The sequence below is a fragment of the Microchirus variegatus genome (assembly GCF_963457635.1).
Source record: "Microchirus variegatus genome assembly, chromosome: 21".
Lineage (NCBI taxonomy): Eukaryota > Metazoa > Chordata > Actinopteri > Pleuronectiformes > Soleidae > Microchirus > Microchirus variegatus.
In genome coordinates, this window is record NC_139822.1 from 15,552,286 (window position 1) to 15,577,560 (window position 25,275).

At 43.8% G+C, this 25,275-nt stretch overlaps 1 protein-coding gene across 1 annotated transcript in view; it reads left to right on the forward strand.

The window, feature by feature from the left end:
* Positions 1 to 1,604: 1,604 nt before the first annotated feature.
* The window catches only part of LOC310942139 (AT-rich interactive domain-containing protein 1B-like), a gene marked incomplete at both ends in the record, with an annotated part of 189,328 nt that continues 165,657 nt past the window's right edge, over positions 1,605 to 25,275 (forward strand). Inside the window, one exon of the mRNA XM_083907446.1 lies at positions 1,605 to 2,918. Coding sequence (XP_083763572.1) covers positions 1,605 to 2,918 — 1,314 coding nt within the window. The remainder of the gene's footprint in view (positions 2,919 to 25,275) is intronic.

Genomic DNA, 25,275 nt, shown 5'->3' on the forward strand with positions numbered 1-25,275 from the left:
TGTCAGCATCAGCATCAACTTCCTCCACCTTCATGCATGCGTCATTATCATTATGATGGCCATCCTCAGCAGAACTCTCATCCCCAAAAATCCTTCTCCCTCCCCTTCCCTGCCTTCCCTTCCCTTCCACCCCTCTTTCATCCGCAGCTCCCTCTGTTGATCAAATGCATCTGATCTCATCAAAGCGGACCCCTCCGCTCATTCAAATCCCCACAGACTCCCCGGCTGCTTTACTAAGCACTATTTTAAATTCATGTTTGAATGCCACTGATGGGGAGAGCATTTCTTGTAGACTTTGGTTTTGTGTGTGGTCCTACACTGCAACCACCAACACCCACCCCCACAGATCACATTGTCGTTATCGCTTCAGACAAGTTTGTCCATGACAAAATAAACCCCAAGAGAGAGGAAATTAAAGAATGAGCCCTTTTAAGACCGTATAATGAAGAATATCTATATTATTCATAGGTTATTACATTCTGATATGGAGACATACAGTGAACTAATCATACTCAATGTCATTTTCAATCTGCTATCACACCAAAACAGTTCTGAAGAACAGTTTATAGTTTGAGATATGACCCCTCTCATTGCTATAATGCTTCTTGGCTGAAAGGGAACATAAATTCCCTCTCAATATGAGAAGAAGTGACTGGCAGTGGACGGAGAAGTGGATGAACTCTGTGGTTACACATATTATCACATTATAGCTGCCATAAAGTGTGATTATAATCTTATTCCGATGGCAACATTATTGCGCACAGTCTGTGGATGCGTGTCCAACTCCTGTCAGAGCTGTAGAGAACTGGCTTGAGCAGAAGGGACAGAGCTGCTGCTGGCGAGAGGGAAAATCAGATCTGGATATTTGCGCAGAAACTCGCTGGGGTAAAGTTATCGCGCCTTTAGTGCGTTCATTTGAGTTGACTTTGCGGAGCAGAGGAGCAGTGTCCGTGCGTAATTAACCAACATGCACGATATCGCCGGTTATTTGGTTGTTTATAGGTAAAATGCACGTCGGAAGTCGCCGAAATGAGTCATCCCGTGACCGTCTGACATGGAACTATCACAGGAAATCTTGATATTATAAAAAATATGGAAAAGTGGGTCTATTCAAACCACCGCTACGTTATTGTATCGTTTTTATTGTGATATAAACCCAGAAAGCGTTCAAAAACCCCACCAAAACAACATGCAGCGTGCGTAATGGCTCCCTGTTCCAGTCCGGATTTTCCATGCGAGGCGCGCCGGAGCCCTGGAGGTGGATAAGCTGGTAGAGCCCGCTCTCTCTCATGCCATGCTGGGCCACAAGGGCTCCGGGAGACGCTGCTACATATTACGGAGAACCGGGATGGAGGAGAGGCGGAGGGAGGAAGAGAAAAGTTTCGTTTAAACCTGCCAGAGAAACTCTCAACATGAAGCCTCACTGACTCACCATTTCTACCACCGCCACAGCAGCAGCAGCGCTACAACAAAGCTTGCCTTTTTCCACTGAATACATTTTTTCCCACCTCCCAGCTTGTGTTTTCCTCCTCTCGTGTGTTATTTTCTGTGAGCGCGGCTGGTCGGAGCTTGCTGTCACTGCGCGCTGAGATGTTGGAGTGACCATGGCTACGCAAGTGGCATCGGCTCCGACCAGAACTAATAACAAAAATAAGAAATTACCCAGCGGTTTGGGTCCGGAGCTCAACTCGGGGAAATCCGGAGGAGGAGGAGGAGGGACCGTGCAGCGAACTGGACCGATGCTGGGAGCCGGAGATGGGACTCTGAATAATGTAGACCATCACCGCCGAAACGAGCTCAACATGGTCCATTCAACTTCCACGACTCACGGCGCGCCGGACGGCCACGACAAGGATGGGAATAACCTCACGTCTTCCTCGGCGTCGACTAATTCAACCACTTCCTCGATGGAAACGGGTTTGATCGCGAACCACAAGCTGAAGTGTGTGGGGAGCGGAGATCCCCCTCAGTCCCAGCCGCTGCCTCAGCAGCAGCAGCAGCAGCAGCCGCAGCCGCTGCAATTCGGCCAGTTTACGCCACATCAGCAGCGGCAGATCCAAAGTAACAACACTGTCAACAACAACGGCCAGGGGCCGCGTGGAGACAGAGGCATGGATCACCAACACCACGGCGGCAAAGAGAACCTGTTGGGGGAGCCGCAGCAGCAGCAGCACATGTCAGGTAAAGGTGAGGGGGAGCTCACCTGTAAACCTGCGGAGAGGATGTCGACGACTTCCAGGTACGAACATTCGAACTTAGGGCCAAACAGTAACAACTCTGAGTTTAACAACAACTATTACACCCCAAGGCCCTGTTATGATCAACATGGCGGACAGCAGCAGCAGAGCAGTGGGATGGGGATAACGCACTCCTCGGTGCATAACAGCATGGAGAATTCCCACGACGCAGCTTTCCACAACAGCCAGTACAACCAGTACCCGGCGTACCGGGCGAGCTACGGCGGCGGGGCCTACGGGATGATGGGCCCCTCTGGATGCCGCCAGCCTGGGAACATGATGATGGGCAGCAACTCGAATACAGGCCACGGAAAATCTGCTCTGGGACCTGGTTCTAGTGGCTTTCAGAGGTTCCCGGGGCAAACTCAGCAGCAGCAGCAGCAACAACAACAGCAGCAGCAGCAGCAGCATCACCCCTCGGGGGCCACACCGACCCTCAACCAGCTGCTGACGTCCCCCAGCCCCATGATGCGGGGCTACGGTGGTGCCTATCAAGACTTTAGTGGCCCCACAGCTCAACAACAGCAGCAGCAGCAGCAGCAGCAGGCTGGCATGAGCCTGGGCAAGGACGTGGGCCCCCAGTATGGACCCGCTTCTGCTCACGGCTGGGGAGGACAGCAGAGGAACCATCCTCACTCAATGAGCCCGGGTAACGGAGGACAAGGCCTCGGCAGGACGCAGGTGAGCTTTAGGAACTTGGTGCACATCAGTGACCTTAAGGTCCCACACACTCTTATTTACTTTTGTGTTATGTGTGTGAGATACAGATGTTTGGAAGTGAATTGTGCATAAATATAATGGATGAATATTTTCATGAAGGGCGTATAAACGTGTCAGATATGAAACATTGAACAAAAAATATTTTTGCTGCTTTAATATAGCAATAGTAAATATTCCATTCATTCATACTTTATGATTTTTTTTTTTTTTTTTAAAGAATAAAATAACAGCGTTCATGTTGTTCTCTCTGCCGACGTGGTGTTGGACACGTTGCGAAACGCCCTGTTCCGAGGACGCGTTGTGTTCGAGAAAAAAACAACAACAACACATATAGAAAATGTTCCTGATAATAGTCTTGCGTTGTATAATATTTATAATGTCGTGAATATTTCCTTTTATCGGTTTTGATAATCACAGAAATCAGCCGATCACGCGCTGTGCGCTGCAGCTCTTGTTGTCGGGGGCTGGAGCGCGTGTCTGTGCGCCTCCTCGGTTTATTCCCATGCAGCAGCTCTGTTCTGAATTTGAATAGTGGAGGTAAACTGGCTCTGAGCTCTCCGCTCTTCTGGCTCACAGTTGACACCCAGCCTGCCATCTGATTGGCTCCCTGTGGCCCCGCTGGGCAGATTGTACTAAGGGGGAAAAAAAGAGAGAGAGAGAGAAAAAAAGAGGAGGATTCTTCTTTGGCCATGGAGCTGATGTGGTGATGCTGCATTCACGTCTTATGGGAATCCTCCCCACTTGGAGGCCATCCAACACAGTAATTGAAGTTTTATGAAGGTCTAGGCTGCCCCTAATATTTTCATTTTTTTTCCCCCCACACACTGATCCGACATTCAAAACACTCGAATGTCAAACAGCAGATCATCAGTTTTTAAAAAGCAGTGTCCTGTTTGTTATTAGAGGCCAATTCAGAACAAAATATATAGATTTTCTGCAGCAAAACTATATCTTTTAATGGCTATATTGTGATTTTAAATTTTAGTTTAAATGTTCCTTATGTTTTTGTCCATACTGACCAGTTCCATGTGATGTACACTTTTGAAAACACAAAGACAGTCACTTCTTCAGTCTTGCATAACAACCCCCTGACTTAATGCCTTGCTCGAGGGCTCTAATGAAGGAATGGAAGCAAGTGTTCCTAATTATTCAACCATTTATGTCTCTTTTTTGGGGGTGGGGGGGGGGGGGGGGTGGGAGGCTTGTATCCTAGGGTCCCTGGGTATCCCTGAACCCCTGTAGCCGCGGGAGTGTGTATAGCTGCCAGTGCAGAGAGAGCTCTGAACTGAAAACATCAGCATTTCTCCAGACGTGCCATTATTCTGCTGCTGCTGCTGCTGCTGTTGTTGTTGTTGTTTTTTTAATGCAACAGAAATATGCACACATCTGGATGACTGTGGGGCTTAGATGGTTGAGCGTAGCTACATGTCTGCCTCTCGCCAGAAGACAGAAGCGCTTCATTAACCTACATTGTTCCAATCAAAGGCAATTTGCGTTGGACGCTGAGACGACGAGGCGAAGGCTTCAGCGTGGGAGGTTCCGCTGCCGTATTGATTGTAGCGAATTATGAGATGGGCACCAGGAAATATGAGATAATCCCACAATTAAAACGATGATTATCGATTGTGTGCATCGGGTAGCAAGTACAGAGTAATATTAATTCATATTCTAAGCTGTTTGGTAGTGCTGTCAACCTAATATTTTTTACATTTCATGCTGCAAATGTTTGGATTTTTTTATTTTTCAGTGTTCCACTTTAGGAGTAAGTGCATATGCCGCTGTGTTTTTTTTCTCTCCTACCCCCCCCCCCCTCCCCTCCATCTTCTTGACTCTACCAACATTTCAGCAGTAGTGTATTCACGCTACAAAAGCCCTATGTTTAATTCATATTTGGAGCAGCGCTACTGCTCTCCTGTGCACTGACAGGCTGTGTGAGGAAAGCGAAGCGGTGTAGTGCATAATGCTGCCTCCAAATTGGCCCCGTGATATGACTGCGCTTCACTTCAGAGGTGCGTTTGGTCGGAGCACGCCTCTGTCACCTGTTGGCACAGGCCCCCCCCCCACCACCACCACCACCTCCTCCTCCCTCTTTCAAATTCAATTTCCCCTCCCCACAGCAGCCTCGCTTCATTTACAAAATACACCCCCCAAATTCTCACTTATGTGTCCACTCACCAAAAATGAAGACAGAGCACCACCACAAAATCTGTGTGTGTGTGTGTAAATACCAGCGTTACATGAGGCGTGTTTGATGTTTTCTGCTGTGTCACCATGACGACATTGTGTCCCACATTCTCAAATTGCTCGGCTCTGTTTGATCGAGGGAAAACAGGAACAATATTCACTGTTTAGTTTTGTGACCTTCTCTGTTTGACTGCTCTTAAATCCAGGTCCCCTTCATATTTTATATGAAATAGTCTTGGAGGAAACAGCCAAATTCACAATCTCAAAAGTGTGTTTTGCATAAACGGTTCACAGATTTACATGTTCTGAGCCTTTATTATATTACCACATAATATATATATATTTAGAGTTATTGAATAATTGCCCTAGTTTGCATGAACATTAATCTTTTTAGTAATATATTCATTTGTCAACTCCTTTTCCTGTTCTCTCTCTCAGTGTGTTTGTCCTTCCTCGCTCGTGCACAGCAAAAAAAAATCCTAATGACTTATTAAAGTTCACATTTTAAATTAAACAGTATTTTCTGCCCGTAACGAGGACTCATCTCTCACGCGCTAATCAGAACACACACGGAGAACAATAAAAGTGATTAGCAGATAATAATTAGGGACTGGCAAGTTTCTTTTGAAACGGCGGCGTCGTTGCTCAGATAATTACAGCAGCAACTCGTATTTTTATTATTATTATTTTTTTTTTAATCTGACCTAATAAAACAAGCCAAAAAAAACGAATGGATTGCTACAGTCTCGACTAATTTGGCAATATTAGACTCACTGTTTTGTTTTTAAGGATTGAAGAATCAAAGCTCGGTGTAGTCGTACACACACACACATCAAAGACCCCTGCTCCGTCCTCGGTTAGCGGGCTTACCTTGAAATGATCCCCGCGCTCTCCAGTGGGCACACTGTTTACATTTCTCTCTTATGAATTATTAGTGCGATACGAACAAAGACTTTATAATGGGAGCTATGCATCAATGTCACATTGTATTATGCGGCTATCTCGGGCGAGCCCCGTGCATAGTGATGGGGCCCCGACTGTGGCTGCTGGGAATCTAATTTACGGTGCATGTTCCGCGTCGCATGGACAGCCCGACGGGTGCCGGACAGGAAGTGGGCTTTGCAGGTGTGTGTGTGTGTGCTTCCCCCCCCCCCCTCTGTCACTATGTTTGTGCATGGCTGGAGCAGCCTTTGTCAGCACTAAGCAGTCCAACCTCTACCCCGCCCTCTCACAGTTTCTCTCTGCACCCCCTCCCCTTCCTCTCCCTCCTTCCCTCATTCGCTTATGTTGTTTTGTTTACATCTCTGTCTTGGCCAGCCAGTGCAGTGCTGATTAGCAACACTGGAGCGGAATTATAATTTGCTCTGTTGCTTCCGATAAGGACCCCGTACAGCGTTTTTCATCTTCCTTGGATGAAACGCTCTGAGTCTGTGTAGGTAATTGGCAGACTGAGGTTATTCCTGGTCTGCATGTTGTTTCTATTTCATTCTGATTTTTAGGAACAAAAAAAACACACACAACAACAACAACTGTCCACCGTGCATAAGATGGCGTCATTAATAAAAATAACTGTAGTTGTTGGAGAACTGGCTCCACTGTGCCCTCATAACATCCCCTGAAGTCAAAGGCTGATGTGTGTAAATGCCCCGAGGAGAGGATTTAATTACTGCATGCAGGAGCTGATTTGGTGTCAGCTGTTTCTCACGTTTGTCTCATCCCAACTGTCAGAGAGAGAGGGAGGGAGAGAGGGAGGGAGGGAGCAGAGAGAGAGAGGGAAAAAAGTGAAACCAAAGCAATATTCAGGGAAGCAAGTGAATCGCCCCCAAATGTGAGAATTTGACTTTGTCCTCTTGGATTATAATTGATTTAATTTGACATTTTTATTTCATCTCTCATCGCTTGTGTCAGCATCTACCACGTCGAAATGTCGAACGACTGTTATATTTTTGCAATTCTCTTTCGTTTTTCCCATCAAAAAACGAGGACAATTAAAAACAATGTCACAGCAATCACTGCCAGGCATCTTCTCGTTTTGTGCGCGGCTACATGCAAAATACGAGACACTTAATCTAATTTAATAGGCGCGTATATTGTTATTGTTATTATTATTGAACAAGCAACATATACAGGTGATTTTTCATGCAGCACTGAGCACTAAAATAAAAAGCCTTTCCAGTTTTTATGATGGCGTAATGTCATAACAAAGTCCACACAGACATAACAGCTTTATTTGGCATATATATGTATATGTGTAGCTTTTATTATTTATTCAATAAATGTACTCCCATTGATATTAACTGATTGAAAAGTGTAAAATCAAAATGATCTTACTTACTTACTCATCTTTTCTATCTAGAACTTTATTGTCCAGCCAAAGCAGGACGTTAAATATTATATACATACATTTTACTTTGGTTTCAACAACAACACCAGGGACAAAAGAACATTGTATACACGAGTGTAGATGAAAGAAGGCCAGAGGTGTACACTGTAATTGTCGGTGATATTTGGAGGGAGTCACATGGAAGACTGCTGACTTCTCAGGAATGGCCCTGGCCGAGTTCACAGGGAGGGGAGGAGAGAGATGAAGGGATTCAGTATCCGTCCTCTGGCAAACCTCTCTCCCCTTCGTCTTCCCTCCTGGATCTGGTCCCACTTCAGCCTTGTGAATGATGGGAGGAAGAAAAGGAAGTATTTACGAGATGTTGTTTTGGCATGTGTCGGGTTTCCTCGCTTTAATAGCGTGTGTGTGTGTGGCAGTGTGCCACAGCTCATGACGGTGGGTCCTGTGGTGGTGCCCCAAACTCCCCCCTTCTCCTCTTCCTCCTCCTCCTCCTCCGCCACCCTGACCTTCACATATGCTAATTAGCCACGTGGAGCTACTGAACAGAAGCACCTCCTCCTCCTTATCCCAGAGGAGTGAGGGAGTGATCTTTTCTATCTATCTTTCTTTCTATCTTGCCTTCCTTACTTCCTTCTTTCCTTACTTGCTTGCATCCTTCCTTCCTGACTTGCTTACTTCCCTACTTACTTGCTTACTTCATTATTTACTTACTTGCTTACTTACTTATTTTAGCTTCCTTCCTTCCTTTCTTCCTTGCTTCCTTACTTACTTCCTTCCTTATTTACTTAGTTGCTTACTTCCTTCCTGCTTTCCTTCCTTGCTTACTTCCTTATTTACTTACTCGCTTACTCCCTTGCTTACTTGCATCCTTCCTTATATGCTTCCTTCCTTCCTTCTTTCTTTTCTAACTTGCTTGCATCCTTCCTTACATGCTTACTACCTTACTTACCTGCTTCATTCCTTGCTTCCTTGCAAACCTTACTTACTTCCTTGCTTCCTTACTTACTTGCTTCCTTATTTACTTAGTTGCTTAATTACTTCCTTCCTTCCTTCCTTCCCTGCTTCCTTACTTGCTTACTTCCTTATTTACTTGCTTACTTCCTTGCTTCCTTCCTTGCTTTCTTACTTACTTGCTTCCTCCCTCCCTCCCTCCCTCCCTTCCCTCCCTCTCTTCATTCCTTTCTTCCTTTCTCCCTCCCGCCCTCTCTGCGTTCCTTCCTTCACTCCCACTCTTCGTTCTTTCGTTCCTTCCTTCCTTCCCTCCCTCTCTTCCTTCCTCCCCTCCCCATATACTTACTAAGCAGATGGCTCTCTGTACTTCTTTTGCCTTTTGAAGCTGTCTACTTTGTGTGTGTGTGTTGTCTCTGGTCTCTTGTCTTTTATCTGCGTCTCTGTCTGTGTCTGTCAGTCTCTGGCTCGCTCTCCCAAGGGATCAGCAGCCCATTCAGCGGTATTTAGACAGCCAGCATATCTTATCAAATATTTATACACGACAGAACAAATCTGCAACCCATGTCATGCCCACACTGCTGCTGCTACCTTCTTCTTCTTCTTCTCTGGTCAGCAGCAGAGGAAATGGGAAACATGAGAGTCAGTCCCTCCAAAAAAAAACACGAAACAATTCCGTGATTGCAGCGATTAATTCCTGGTCCAGAAAGAACAGCGTGATGGTCCAAGTAAACTCTGCAGAGCTTCCTCTCATCCCCGCGTTCCACTTTGACAAGCTCAGCTTTACAAAATTGTAGAGGAGAGGATCATTTGCAGATCATCCTGTGAGTTTTTATGCCTCTGTGCCAAAGGCATTGTGATTTTTGGGTTGTCGGTGCATCTGTCCCCATTCTCATGAAAGTGACATCGCGGGAACCCTGGGAGGGAATTTTGTCCCAAATAGCTTTCTTTTGCTCTCAAGGATAGACTGCTTAGGAAAGTCGTCGGTGGTCGACCGTGGTTATGACCTCGCTAAACATTATCCTTTATATACAGATGTCATCGTGACATTGGAATATTCTGCCAAATGCACTTTTATCATCACTCAACTCAACACAAGTGACAGCAGGGTGAAGATTAGAACTTTCATTCAACTTGACTGAAGCACAACAGTGAGGCTGCAATTCTTAAAAACGTCTTATATTTCTGCGACGCCATATTTTGTATTACAATTTTGTATTTAATTAACAATATAGAGGAGGGAACACATATTCACCATTAACTAGATGCTTACTAACATGCATATAAGTAGTATGAGATCCCTTTATTAGTTAATATTAAGCACGTATTAATAACTTATGTAGGAAAAACCTTAATTCATGTTGTAATAGAGGTAGAATAAGGTTATATAGAATAAGGGTTAATATGGGCTTAATTATTACTCATAAAGGGCTAGTATGCTACTTATATATGTTATATAAGCACCTGGTTAATGGTGAATCAAAGACAGAAGAATCAAAGACGATATCAAAATGACAGTTCAAATAATAACATGGACTTTTTCCACATTTTGTTCTGTTCATTTTGTGCTGGGCATGCTAACACATCAATGGCAGTTAACGGCGTCAACGTTAACGCACATTAAAGCGTTTCCTTTTACGACTGACAGTAAAAAGAAGCGCGTGACGTCATGTTTAAGTGCAGCAGAGTCCAGGCACTGTTTACCAGTTAGCTCCGGTAGCTGCACTAGCTCCTTTAGCGCCATTAGTGCGCCTACAGTTATTCAACGAAAAGAGCAGCGCTACAGATAACCATCGCACCTGTGCCTCTGTTTTTAAGGTTTAGCGTTACTTCAGAGACTCATTTTTAAAATTGTGAGTCAGGTAAACATGACGCCACACGTCTTTTTCCGGTCAGTCGACGCGGAAACACTTCCGTTAATGTGTGCAAACGTTGACACTGTTAACCGCCGTTAACGCTGTTAACGCCCTGCACTAATATATAGATATATATTCAAAGACATTTCATTAGTGAGATTATTAAATTTAAACGGTAAAAACATAATGTGCTCGTATAGAAGCCGAGTCGTTTCCTTTTACCAGCTTGTAAGAAAGTCATCGCCATGTGTCGCGTACACGTTAAAGCCTCAACACTCACACTGTTTTCCAGACTTTTCCAGTTTCCGTCTATGACTTTATCTGCTTCTTTAGTCTGTTGTGACTCTGATTTACTGTTTCTTTGTCCTGTTTCTGCCTCACACACACACACATACACACACACATAGGTGTCTTTTCTGTTGACCGGTCAACCATAAGTTGTCTCAGGCCAGTGTGTGTGTGTGTGTGTTTGTGTGAGTGCAGAGATGCTGTTGATTTACAGCAGGACACTTGTGGTCACACTTGGCTCAACTCTACCTCAATTTTATCACAGCCATTTAGGAGACAACTTGACACCACATCCTCCTCCTCCTCCTCAGACACTCATGTGCATATTTTGGCACACGGTTTCTGGAGAAAACTGTGTGTGGGATATGTAATGTTAGCAATTTACTTGTGTAGCGCGTCGCAGTGGGTGTGTGGATATTCAGTCTCGGTATTTCTACCGTTTACCCGCCGCTAATATGGCCACAGGTGTTGCTCTACATTCCAGCCTCTCCTCTCGCACGAAAACCGGAGGAACTGGATTTCGATCCACGACGACACAAAGTGAACTTTATTGCACTGTTTTGAGAATATCAATGCGAGAGAAGATGTTTGTCGTGTGCGGCGGGGAGTTGAGTTGGGATCGCCCAACTGTGCAACCCGTGCACGCCACGTATTCGTCCACTCAATGAACATCCATAGCTACTGTTGGCTAAACATTCAAAGGTTACTGTAATGTCAGATGCATGCCAGAGGGGAGAGTGGAATACCACATTAACATAATCCATAGACAACTGTCTCATTGTTTTTTTTTTTTTTTTTTTTACAAATACTGTTAAGTCTGATAGCTACGGCGCTGCAGGATCACATGCGTATGCTACATTGCTTGAATCTGAATTTTTGGGACCGTGTGACTGATGGATAGGTGTTGCCAAGGGAAATGGCTGATTGTCTTGTCTCGACATCACTTGCCAGGACAAATTACAAAGCCATGAGTCTGAAAACTGCTCCTCCGCTGTACCCGAAAGTAGGGATGGGGCCGATCCGATCCAGTATCGATATCGGGTTCCGATACAGACGTAATTGACAGATCGGAAATTTCGTATGTGGTTCGATGTTGACTGCTGAAATGTCTCTATAAGTGATTCCCTAACGGCTCTGCTAGCTTGCCGCAATGCACGATCCGTTCAGGAAATCCATTCCACAGTTTACAGCCAGCTAGCAAGCGAGCATTATTGAGTCTGTAAAGTCGCTGTAAACGTCGTAAAAGTCGTACATATCATACTTGCCTGTATAAAGGAGTTCATTAAAGCCTTATATAAAATAAACAATGATGATAATAATATTGAACCAAACAGAACATCCATATTGGAATAGTATCGTATAGGCAGATTTCCAAATTCAGGTATCGGATCGGAAGTGATAAAAAGTGGATCGGTGTATCCCTACCCGAAATAAAGAGAATGGGCAGTGTAGATCGATAAACACATTTTTATTTATTTTGAGAATATGAAGAGAGAAAATTAAGCTGTAAACTGAGAAAATCCTCTTCTTAAATCAGTTAAATTAGAGACCATGTGAAGATTGAGGTCACGTAACTCAGAACAGATTTCCCGGAGATCTTATTGTGAGGGAATGTACTTGTTATTTTCTAAAGTAATGAGGCTAATATTTCGTTTCCTTTTGGGAATTACTGCAGATATTAACACAAAGCAACCAGTGGACTAAAGCACGTCGCGTTAATTAATTGTTGTACAGTTAGTTGAGGTGGCAGAACATGTTGCCATACACTCCGTCACCCGCTGGGCCCCGAGTCTGCGTTCGTCACCCAGAGTGATGGTTTTGATAATTATGTGTACATAAGCGGGTAGAAGAAGAGTCTCCCAGTGTGTTTTGAAGAAAAAAAAAATCCACGTCTCGTATTTAACTTGCGAGACTGTGCTCTAAGCATTGTTTTTGAGGGATACATTGTTTTCACTCCGCACAAAAAAAACGCTTATTTTAATTAGCGTGTCTTTGGAAATTCCCCTTGTGTGTGTGTGTGTGTGTGTTGTGGTTCGCGTCGGACACTGCAGACTCCCACAGCTCCTCAACTTTTTTCCTTTTTTACTCATTTGGCCACATTCCAAAAGACAGAGTCATGCATGGAAAAATCCACATCCTCCATCTCTCTCTACACTTCTGTTTTGTCCTTTTTTTTATTTTTAACTTTGCTCCCTCCCCAATTGTTTCGAAATCTCTTTTTTTTTTTTCCTCGGTCTTTTGGATGCGAGTAGTGGGTGACCTTGGCTGGTGACTACAGTGCCTACTCATTAAGTAGTAAAGATGAATGGTTCCATTATAGCAGGGGGGGGGCGGGGAACGAGCAGGGCCAATTAGAGGTAATTAACAGCGGAGAGGGCGAGGCACTCTGGAGGGCATCATGACCTGCACTCTGAAGGGGGCAGAGGGGAGTAGGGTTTGTGTGTGTGTGTGTGTGTGTGTGGAGGAGATTTAGCTATATATGGAACAGCATGTGTACATGAACCTCCTGTACAGTATGTGTGAGGTGATTAAAGTGGTGTGAGTGTGTGTAATGAGCACAGAAATGTGTAGTGTGTGTTTACTGGATATGAATCTTAAGGCTTTCAGGTCGTGTTTGTAGACGTTTATGGGATGCATACGCGCCTTTATTCTCATTACTGGCTTATTCGATATCTTGTGAAAATGCACGCGCTTTCTTTGTGCAGCCATATTTTCTTTGAAAATCTAATATTTTTAAGACGTTTTCTGAATGAAAATGGATTTTGTTGATATTTCCAGTTAAGGCCGAGTTATAATTCAGTGACACTATATATGAAGGTGTACTTTGAGAGATTCACTTTTTTAATTGAATTATTATTGTGTTGTGATAATTGTCAATATCAACTGATTTGAAAGTTTTTGGCTCTCACTCAGCCATATTTCTAGTGAGAAATATGCATTTTATTTTCATTTAATGTCCATTATAGCTGGATTGGGGCTCTTTTTTTTTTTAGAGGGGACAGAGTTCAACAGCTCTCAACTCCCTGCTCTTGCAGCTCCCTGCAAGACAACAAAATCCCAATCCACTATCCCTAATGAAGATTTTGTGATCTTTTCTGTCCTTAATAGTTTTGTGTGTGTGTGTGTGTGCTGATCTGCAGTATTTTAGCATCTCTGCATCAAGGAGAAATTCAAGGTTGTTCACTAAGAGATCCTCTTACTCTTTCTCTGTCGCTGCACTTGATTTATTCACCCCGCCTACCTTCTCTTCTCGCTCTTTCTCTTCCCCCCTTTTTTTTATCAGTTCCTGGGTGAAATTGTCACAGGCGTGTAATCCTTTGGGTGCCAATAGCTGGTTGACTTACACATGTATAAGCATGCAGAGGTGTATAAGAGAGCATTTACTACCTCTTTAGGACCTTTGCCAGTATAAACACTGACCTTGTCAGGACTAGTAGTCCTCATGGAGACCAGAAACTTGTTAACCATTGATGCTAATGCTATTTGCACCCATGGTAATTTGCCATGGGAATAACACACAACTCCGTATATGGAATTCCTGGGGGTGTGTGTTTAAATGTGGTCACATATTCAGGCTTTAAAAAAATGTGTTTTGAGTTATGATTTATTTTATATCACATTTTTAGCAGTGATATAAAGTAGCGATGATTGTGCAGAAGTCACAAAATGGAGCGTTTCTTCTTTTGTTTTTGTTCATAAAAACTCACCAAGTGAACTTTGAACTCTCACCAAATTTAACAAATTCAATTACTTGTTGCACTGGTGTGTTTATATAGTTGGTGAAAATTTATATTTTTTTAGGTTGTGCTGAAAAAAGACACTCCGTATTGCACATTCTTATAAGACATAGTAATGGGAAAAAAGCAGCTGAAATGCTTTGTGCTCTAAGGATTAAGTTAATGGCTAAGATTTTAATTGTGGTTGAGTTAAGGTTAGAGTTAATGCTTTCTTTTTACTGTCTCAATGAATGGAGGAATACTGTCTTTAGCAGCAGGTAACACCTGGTCCTCTTTACAACATGGAAATCTTGCCAAGTCAATAAGAAATTTTCGAATACATCAAGAAACGAGGCAGTGTTGTCACTTTACAGACATGTTAGAACCGGCAGTTAGTCGGCGAGCGAGTATTTGTCAAGGCTGGAGGATTTTTTTTATTTATTTTTTTTAAAGGTATTTTGCAAAGTGCTGCTGGCAGAGTGCTGCTTTCAGGGGCTCCTGAAATTGCAATGCCTGGTAAATGGACGGTTTGAGGAGTATACAATGTATTAGAAGTCAATTGTGCATGGGAGGGCCTATTTTCCATATCGCTAACCGAACAAGTATGTCTCCGTGTGTGTGTGTGCATGTGTGTGTGTGTGTGTGTGTGTGTGTACACACATTCAAGTTATCCATGCTTGTGCTCCATCTATTCCCCTGTTGCTTCAGAATCTTCTGGCTCCAACTTGCGCAGGTTTATCTGTATGGTGGTGGAGGGGGCGGGGGGCGGGTTTACACTGTGAGGGCTGTGGTCTACATCAGAAACCATTACCCATAATGGCCTATCCCCCCCCCCACCCACACACACACACACACACACACCCCGCATATCCATTCCCCTTTTCCTATTCTGACATTTATTTTATGACAGCGTTACATATCAAATATTTAAATAAACAGAATCGCGGCTTCGGCTGAGGTTTGCCTGGGGAGTGGGCGGGGGTTGGGGGTCGGGGGGGCAGTCTTGCAGCGGAGAAGGGGATGGATGATGACATTCATTTCCGAAACAAGGAAAGAAAAAAGGCGGGAGAGAACGAGGGGGGGGAGAAAAATGCTTCACTTGGCTCCAGTCAAAGCGAGCAGAGTCGGGCGGCGTTACTTTTTTTTTTTTTTTTTTTTTTGCTTACCCCTGGCAGCAGCGGTGACAAACGGTTGTGTATGCACATGCATGTATGCGTGTAAGTGTTTATGTGGGTGCGTGCATTGTCGCAGGATGCTCATCCGTCAGTGTTTCCCGGGGACGCAGGAGGACGTGGGAGAGAGGGCCCTTGTGGCTCGTAAAAAAGCAGGGCCCCGCCATACTGAAGCAATATCAATTGTGCGGCAACCGTCAAAGTAATGCAAGGCTGGGAAAGAAAAAAAAAAAAAAAAAAAACCCACAATAAAGAAAAAAAGAGAGGGTTTAACTCAGCGATGAGAGTGGGGTGAAAAAGAAAGGACAGAGAGAGGGAAATGAAGGTGAAGAGAAGGAAGATTTATCTCAGGTTTCCTCAGGAGAGGAAGATGGAGAGAAGGCAGGCTGAAAAGTGTGAAGGAGGGAGAGGAAAAAGGTGTGTATATACAGTGTATGTGGAGAGACAGAGTGGTCCTGGGGTGCAGGCGACCAGTCTTGAGCTGGCTGGCGTCGGTGGGAGGCCCATTACTGTCAGGCTAATCTTAAAATAATTAATTGCGAAGTCGACGCTTTTTAAAGAGTATTGTAATTGAATCCTAAATTAGGCTTGGGAAAGGGGACGCGTCCTGCTTTGCTGCAAGTCTGTTCCCATTCTCTCGTCAAACACACACACACACACACGCATACATCAGTGGGTCGTGAGCACAGACGGGCAGAAGGAGGGGGAAAGAAGGGAAAAAAAGACAACAGGCGAAGGAAATGCTAATGAAATGCATATTTGGGGAGAAAGGGGCCATCTATAATTTAGCTGTGCTCTTTGAATGTGAATGATGTGTGTGCAAGCGCTGTGATTTATTTTTGTTGTGCAGAGGGATAATTCTGTCAGAGTAGGCTTTTATTCTTGTAAACAAATGTGGGGAAAAGAGCAGAATAAAAGTGGAGTAATAAAGTAAACAGAATGGTTTGAATATATTTAGCTGCTGGCATGAATAATTTGTGTAGGGGACAGAGGAGTTTGATGAAAGAGAGATGGCAGATATGAGAGCACTGATGTTGCCTGATGAAATTCTGGGGTATAGCCTTAGATTCGCTGTTTTGTGCCACTTGTTTTTTTTTATATTTGTGTGCATTTTTCCACGATAATTAGCGCTTTAGTTTCCCTTTCTCACACCCACACGGGTAGGTGGAGCACAGCACATGCACATGCACAACATGCTCCTTCTAACCCCTCAAATCCTCCAAAGTCCTCTTTGTAGAAGCCTCCGCACTGAAGATCTGTTTAGAAGAGAAGCTCAATGTGCTTTCACTTACACACACACACACACACACACACACACTTACCGTTTGCCCACATGGCTCCTCCTGGATGACCCCTGCAAAACTAAAGGCTATAGAAGTTTCTGGATCAAAGCTCGGAGAAGAAAAAAAAAGGTCTGCCCCCTCCATAAACGTCGGCTCTGCTACATATCTCTGGCAGGAGCCCAGGAAGAAAGATGGCACAGGGTGTGAGGTCAGGAAGACAAATCTGCAAGGCAATAATGATACGACGCAAGTCAACAGATGCCTTTTATAAAGGCTAAGTGGTAGCAACATGTGGGCTAAGTAATGCCATTACTGAGCGACATAAACAAATCTTATTGTCGTAAAGTGAGGAGGATTAGTGTAGCTTTAGAAATGTGGTATTTCGGTTTGTATATTTACGATATTGAACTGTTACACAGTATGATTTGTTTCTGCTACTAAACACAAAGAGAGCGACTGCTAAATATTAACAAATGTCAGTAAAGTGGCGTTTAGTTCTCGACAACGCAAAGAAAGCACCCACGAAAAAAAAAGTTTTCACAACCACCTGTCGTTCAGCAGTTTGACAGGATGAATGCTTACACACAAACACTCCCTCAGTCAGGTCTGATAGTATTGCTTGATAGGTGACGGACTCGACGTTTACGGATAACGATCCGCCGTTTATTTTCACAAAGGCCCAACGACAACACAAAGTTGCACACTGCAGCTTTAAGTAAACACAGCGCGTTGCGTCGGTGCTGCCTCAATCTCATCTCCACAAACACTCAGGAACTTGTCTAACCACTCTGCCAACATGTTGGCTCGCGCTGCCATTCACTGTGATGCACTGGGCTGTGTATTTCAGGCTCAGCTTTACAGTCGTCTGTATGAAAAAAAAAAAAAAAAAAAAAATCCTTGTCAGAATTGAAATACAATGAAATTCTTTTGCTCTGGCACAAGGATCTGGCTGCATCTGTATGACAAATCAAACGTTCCTCATGCTGTTTTCCAAATGTTTGAAACCTATTCAAGTCCTATTTGGCCCAGATCTGACAGCTATAAACTTGGCTCAGAACATCCCATTTTCTGCCGGGGCTGACTGGGATGAATAACAGCAGAGAGGCCAATATTGTGGTCTAGCTGAGGCACGGCTGACTCCTCTGTCTCTGTGATCCCTCTATCAATAAGGAACACAGGCCTGTCAGAAGGCCTGCCAACTGTCTGGCTGTCCACGCAGAACTGCTCTCTACACAACATCTGGACACAGATGGTATACAATGATTACACACACACACTCACACATTTGCACATGCAAAAACACTTACATGTTTCTCTCATATTGGTGGGCATGCATTATATTTGTTGTCTATTCTGTTTGTTCATATAACACACAGCGAGAGAGCTTGTCACCATTCAGTTTGAAGTTGTGCGCCTGTACCTATTATGCTTTTATTATTAAGAGGCCCCAATAAATGTCTATAAACCTGTTTAAATACTTTTACTTCTAATACTTACACTACCTTTCAAAGGTTTTGGGTCACTGAGAAATTTCCTTATTTTTGAAGGAAACGCCCTATTTTTTCAATGAATATAACATTAAATGAATGCTCAGAATGAATCAGAAATACAGTGTTAATGTGGTAAACGACTATTCTAGCTGCAAACGTCTGTTTTTTAATGGAACATATACATAGGTGTATAGAGGCCCATTTCCAGTGTTCTAATGGTACACTGTGTTTGCTGATCGCGTTAGAAGGCTATTGGATGATTAGAAAACCCTTAAAAACCCTTGTGCAATGATGTTGGCACAGCTGAAAACAGTTTTGCTGGTTCTTTGACGGAAAGGCAAAATTGTTTTGAATACAAATCTAACATTGTCAGTGTCTTGACTATATTTTCTATTCATTTTGCAACTCTTTTGATGAATAAGTGTGACTTTTAATGGAAAACACAAAATAAATTGTATAGGTGACCCCAAACTTTTGAACGGTAGCGTATGTCAGAAAATTACTTTTGATACTTAAGTACAGGAAATGATAGGTTCTTTAAGACTTTCACTCTTTCTGGTAAGATTACTCAAGTATCGCTTACAAGTACTTTATACAAGATTAACCTAAATCCTTAAACTCAAGTATGAATAGTTTATAGTTGTGTGGTCCAGCCAAAATGTCCTCACAAGGATAGGTTTGAAATCAAAATGTGTTCTCACATCCCATTAACAGACGTGCACACACACACACACACACAGACAGATTTTAACACGCGATAATGTCTGTGCGCGTTAAAGCCAATGGTTCTGCGGCTTCTCCAGGGAAATATGTGCGTCGTCCCTTTAATATGTCTGGCCTTTAATAAAAACCCGAACATGAAAGGTCGGTCAAGGTTCAGCGTGTAAAACAACTCATGATCAGGCTACTTATTCTGGCCACACAGTTGCCTTGTTTCAGTATAGATTTTTTTTTTTTATCTGCTCGCTGCTAGAATTCCGTTGAATTTAACAGCGATATGATTTATTGTTTAATTATTGTTTTTTAAACAAACAAGCATTAATGAAGGCTCAAAGATGGAACTGTTAAAAGAAAAAATTATAATTGAAGGATATTGATGCCACGCTGATGTGTGTCATTTTCCAGTGTGATCATATCCAAATCTAATTAAGCCTCTTGGATTACAAATATCCGTCAATTTTCCTCAGTCATGTGTTATTCATATGGTCCGGCACTCCCAGTTCACCATAAACATAGCTGCCCGGGGGCTTAGCAATAATAAGAGTGAAAGGTGGAGTTCAGTGTGAGTCAGCGTGTGTGTGTGTGTAGTCAAACCATGCATCAGGGCTCCCACAAGCCTGGAGCCGCTCATTGATCGACCTGGCCTCACCCACCCCCCCCCCAACCCACTTCAAGTTCCCAACCAGCTTCAGTGATTGATTCCCAGTCATGGCTCAGGAGATGGGAGGCTTGTCCTGAGCCTGGGGCCCTCACAGAGGTTGAGCTGGCGAAGGCTGCGGGAGGTTGGGACGCCCATTTCCTGGACCTTTAACCCAGGTCGAGGAGCCCATTTTCTGAGGAAGCCTTCACAGCAAGGTGGAAGAGGTAGAGGCTCACATGCATTATAGTGGAAAATGAAGGCCATACCGGCTGCATGGAGGTGTGTGTGGGGGGGGGAGGTGTAAAGGTTAAGAGATTTTGGTGCAAGGGGAAAGAGGTTGGAGGGAAAGAACAGTACAATAACATGCTATTACACAATCTGTCATAGCCACACACACACGCACTTTGCTTAATATTACAAAAAATTCACCAGAGCTTAGACATGTTTTTTTAGCTTGATTTAAAGCATTACAAAGAGGGGGACCTGAAAAATGTCCCCTTTACAACACGAGTCCCCCGTTTGTGGGTGCATAACCGCACCGAAGTCCCCTGTTCTACCGGTTGACAAGCACACACACACACTGTTTTATTAAAGTGAAGACATTTTCAGGCTCCAGTGACAACATCTAACCCTGCTGCGTTTGCATCCACATGGTACATCGCTGCCGTACATCAGCCCCCCCCCCCTTTGTGTCACCTTATGATGGTCGAGCAAAAAAGATTGGGGGGGGGGATTGTGAAAAAAAAATATGAAAATCAATTTTTTTTCTAATTAACTTTGTAAATTTCCCGCTGAGCTATCAGACGCGCCGGGCCTGTTGTGTCGTGCCGAGTCCGATAATGAAATCAATTTGGTTTAAATTGTTTCAGGTGACTTTTAATGAGTATCTAATATCCGCCTGAGGAAGGAAGGTCAAGATATCTGTTTGTTATTTGTGTTTTTTTCTTTTCTTTTTTTTTTTTCTCAAAGTGATGGATCACCCGCGGGAGAAATATGGATGATTCCATCCTGGAGGACTGGGCTCTGCTCCAAAACAAACAGCATGAATGTAAATCCTTGTTTTTTTTAGCGGGGAGCCTCTGTAACTGCACAACGGGTGTGACCTATTTTTGACAGCGTTCTTTTTATAGATACCCAACATTTGCTGTTTATTAATGACTTATCGGTCGGTTAGTTATTAAGATTTTTTTTTTCTCAAGGAGAAAAGGTGAAAAAGGAGCTGGGTGTGGAACTTATTATGGAGTTACTTTAGATGAAGCTTTCAAATTCATAATTTAATCTCCTCCCTTTTCCTTCAATGGGCAGCCTCCCAGCCTGAGTAGCTTGTTAAGCTTTGCCTTACAGGGAAGACTAATGGATGGCAGAGAAAGGCCCCTCAGGACCTTTTAGCATCGTTTCTGTTGGTCTGCTCGCTTAGTATTCACTTATGTATTTTCACCCTACTCTGAGCACAATATCATGAATAACCATTGCTAATTCATAAACACACTTGGTGATACGGGACCTTGTTCATAATTATCCAAGCTGCAGAAACACAATTCTTCCCCAATACCATTCCATTAGCAAAAGGTGGTGATTTCCTTGAATAACAGCAGTATGTAGCCTGCATATTTAATAGAACCATTTTGGCTTTGCTCCGGGAGACATGAGAAGCAAAGGGCCAGCACATTTACTCAAATAGCCTGTTCTCTCTCTTTGGGGCAGATGGAGTTATTGTTATTCCCCCCCCCCCCGCCCATTTTTCCCCCCTCTCTTTCATTTGGTTGTGTAACAGCATCTCTCTACATGGGGTTCTGTGGGCCGGGGGAAGTTAGGAAGAGAGGAGTGCATTCCTCTCGTTCCACCGCGGTCCTTTTTAGATGAAAATGGGCTTTTTCTCAGCAGCTCTCGTCTGTTCCAGGGTCAGGAAACTAGGAGACAAGAAAAGACTGGGAATGTTGCAAGGCTTGCACTCCTCCTCCTCCACATTAGCGACAGATTCTATGAAATTGACAAGTGATGAGGTTGGAGGAGCAGCTGTATTATTTCTTTGAAGCATTGGCATTTTTGAAATTTTCAATGGGGAAACACTGCTGATCTTAAGAATTGGGTATTTTGATTGTTGACTAGACTAATAAACATTTGGTAACACCTTAGATAAGGGAACACATTCACTATTAGCTAGGTGCTTACTAAAATGCATGTAAGTAGCATACTAGCCCTTTACTAGTAAATATTAAGCCTGTATTAACACGTTATGTAGGAAAATTAATGGGTGCTGGGCACGTTAACGGCGTCAACGGTGCACAACGCATTTCCATGAACTGACCGGAAAAAGATGCACTTGACGTCAAGTTTACGTGCCGCGACACTGGAGTCCAGGCACCATTTACCACTTAGCTCTGTTAGCTCCTTTAGCGGCGTTAGCGCGCCTACAGTCGAACTGGAGCGGTCAGTTTATTAAACTGTGTACTGCATAAGTGTGCCTCTGTTTTCAAAGTTTAGCGTCATTTTAACAATCAGGAGTCGTGTAAACATGACATCACGTGCATCTTTTTCCGGTCAGTCGTCATGGAAGCGCGCCGTGTCGCTAACCTGCCCATATCTCGTAATAGAGGTAGAGTAAGGTTATGTAGAATAAGGTGTTAATACGTGCTTAATGAATACTAACAAAGGGCTAGTATGCTACTTGTATATGTTAGCGAGCACAGAGTTCATGGTGAATGTGTGTTCCCTAATCTAAAGTGTAAACAAACATCTTTCTAACTCGACCTTTCATGTACCAGTATCCGCGTTTTACCTCTATACGCAGAGGAAATGTAAATTCCTCCGAAAGCGGCTTGACTAGCACGAGATTTGACTTTGCAAATTTACAGTCTCTGTCTCTTCTGCATGTTATTTGTTTCCATTCTCTAATGGTGTGTTGTCGTCAGCATGTCAGGCAAATCTAGAGGTTTTTTTTTTCTTCTTCTTTTCCCTGCTGCTTCTTTTGCTCTCAGCCTCAGCAAAGGAAGGAAAAGGGCTTTGGTGACCCCCGTGACCCCAATCTCACTCGAGACAGATGAAGCAGCCTCTATCCTTCTCCCTCCTCCTTTCCTTCTACTCTCATCTCTCCCATCCCCCTTAGCCCCCCCCCCTCTGTTAATGACGCCTCTGCGCCGGCCGTGACGAACCGTACGCGCCGCAACTTTTCCCCCGATACACATGGGAGGCAGGGCAGGCGTTGCATGTGCTTCTCAGTGGCCCCCGGTGTTTGTACGCGGTGTAAATATTGGTGTCAAACGCAGAGGGCAGCGCCGATCAGCAGCTCCCAAGGACGACGCAGGAGAGACCAATTACGAGCGTTGCGCCAAAGCACAAAGGCACGCTGGTCGTCCGCATAACAACAGCCTGTTATCTGCAGCTTCTCTCTGTCGTCCTTTCTGCAGCGTTATTGTCAAACATACATACCCGCGCCCCTCCTCTCCCGCCATCTCGTCTGTGGCTGTCACTGCTCTCCTCAGATGCATCCTATAGGTAGGCAGTCTTCGTTCCTAGCTGCCTGTATCAGTGCTCTTCACGCTGTCATTCGATTTTTTTCTCTCTCCCCACACTAAAAAGGCATGCACACTGGGACGTGAGATGAGATTGTGCTCCGAGATATAAATCACAGAAATTTGGTCCAAACACAAGGGAACACTGCGGCTACTGTTACTTCACTGCACACTTAACAACAAGTTCAATTTTTAGCATCAGAGGAATCGATTTTTGTTTCTGTGTGTGTGTGTTTTTTAAAAGTCTCGACAAACTTGCGTTTCATTTGAAGTCTTTTACTGTTGCGTTAACTTTACTTGAGTGCTAGCAGTGAAATTAAGTAATGAGCTGATAAAAAAGAGTGATCCATTCCTCACGAAAAAAGGCCAGGCAGGGAGGAGTTAACAGCACGCCGCTTCCTCTCCTCTCTCCTCTCTCCTCTCTGCTTGATGACATCAGTATTGTCTCTGCATCCATGAAATTAATTTTTCTAATCTTAGTCAGCAGGAGCGGGGGAATTTGCACACATTAATATGGAACTCGATCTGTACTCGCCCACAGCTGCAGTCTCTCTTCTTCTTCTCCTCCTCCTCCTCCTCTCTTCTATTCTCTGTCTTGCTTGAAACGGTAGGCCCAAATGCACAGGGTTTTTCAAGCCTGAAACGCAGAGCTTTGTTCAGGAGGCCCAGGCGTCGCCGGGCCTCATCGTGTAATGGAGAGTGCCGCCGCATGGCACAAATAAATAACATAAAAGAACGAGGCTGATAGTCCCGGCAGAGCAGCCTGAGCTCCGGCTGCAGCATGTTGATTCTCCCGAGACAGACGCGACCGCGGCACCGAGGATAAAGTGGATTCCGTTGACAATAATTATCCTTATTTGTTTCCTCCTCCACAAATACACACACACACACACACAAGGCTAAAATGGTTTCATGGCACACTGGGATCACCGCCGTAGTCCATCCATGCAAAAGAGACAATTGTCAAAGACACAAAAAGAGGCATCTTGGGCCTAATTTTCATACTCAATCAGCTTTGATGCATCTTTGTAAGTAGAATTTTTTTTTTTTAGGAGCATTTTCACATGGAAGTAATTTGCGATAGGGTGAGCGCTAAATAGGTCTTCACACCTAATAGCAGAAAACGTTATTTTCGCACTTCTTGAGAGACTTGAGAGCATCCGAGCAGCCAAATACACTGAGGTGTAGAGCACTACTATACGACTAACTGTTATATCTAACAGGAAATAGCTGCTGCTGCTGCTGCTGCGACCGGGGATCATAATAGTTCACTAAATTGCTTTTCTCTGAGCGTCCAACTATGTTCCTGAAGTAGCAATCGCTCAATAGAACAGCTTGTAAGACAATATGAAGCAACATCTCAGTTTACAGTGTTGGACATATGGAGACCAAACATGCTCGGGTGTAGTCCTTCACTGTATTGTTTCCACATCTGCTGTGTGCGATTGTAAATAACTGGAACGAAGGCTGGATTCAGACGGGTGATGATTCGGTCGTCCAGTGTGAAGGACAAGCTAACAATAGCAGCAGGGACAGTGTGTCTGTGTGTGGCTCATCACGGCTGATAACTTTGTTTTTTTTAAGAATAATTTGCGCATTTGAAATGAAATTGGAACAATAACCGTTTTTACCAATATTGTTTTATGTCTGTTTGATCCCAGTGTGTGTCTCATAATCCACGTATCCGAGCCCCTTTGTGTCGAAGCGTTTTGTCTGTTTTCTGATTAACAACTTAGCACATTAAAGCTAGAAGGAGGAAAATTATTTTCGCAACATTAAAAAAAAAAAGTGCTGTCGATTGAGCTCCGAAAAGCAATTTAGCAGGTTTCACCCCACAGTAATTTCACCCATGTTCTGTTTTAATGGCTTTGTTTTGAGAGAAAAAAAAAGAGACAGAGAGAGAGAGAATGTCAGAGCATTGGAGAGGAGTTCATAAATTGAATTTTAAATTTAGCATTTGAATTACCATTGTCTCCCGTGCCTCTTCTCCCTCCTTCTTGAATGACATGCCCAGGTGAACAAAACACATTTCTGTCTGTATAGTTTTTTGTTGTTTTGCTGCTGTCCCTCCTGGCTAAAAAAACTACCATTCACTTTGTGTCATATTCATAATTTTTTTCTCCAAAGTACAGCCATTTCTCTGAGGGGAGGAAAAAATAATGTTT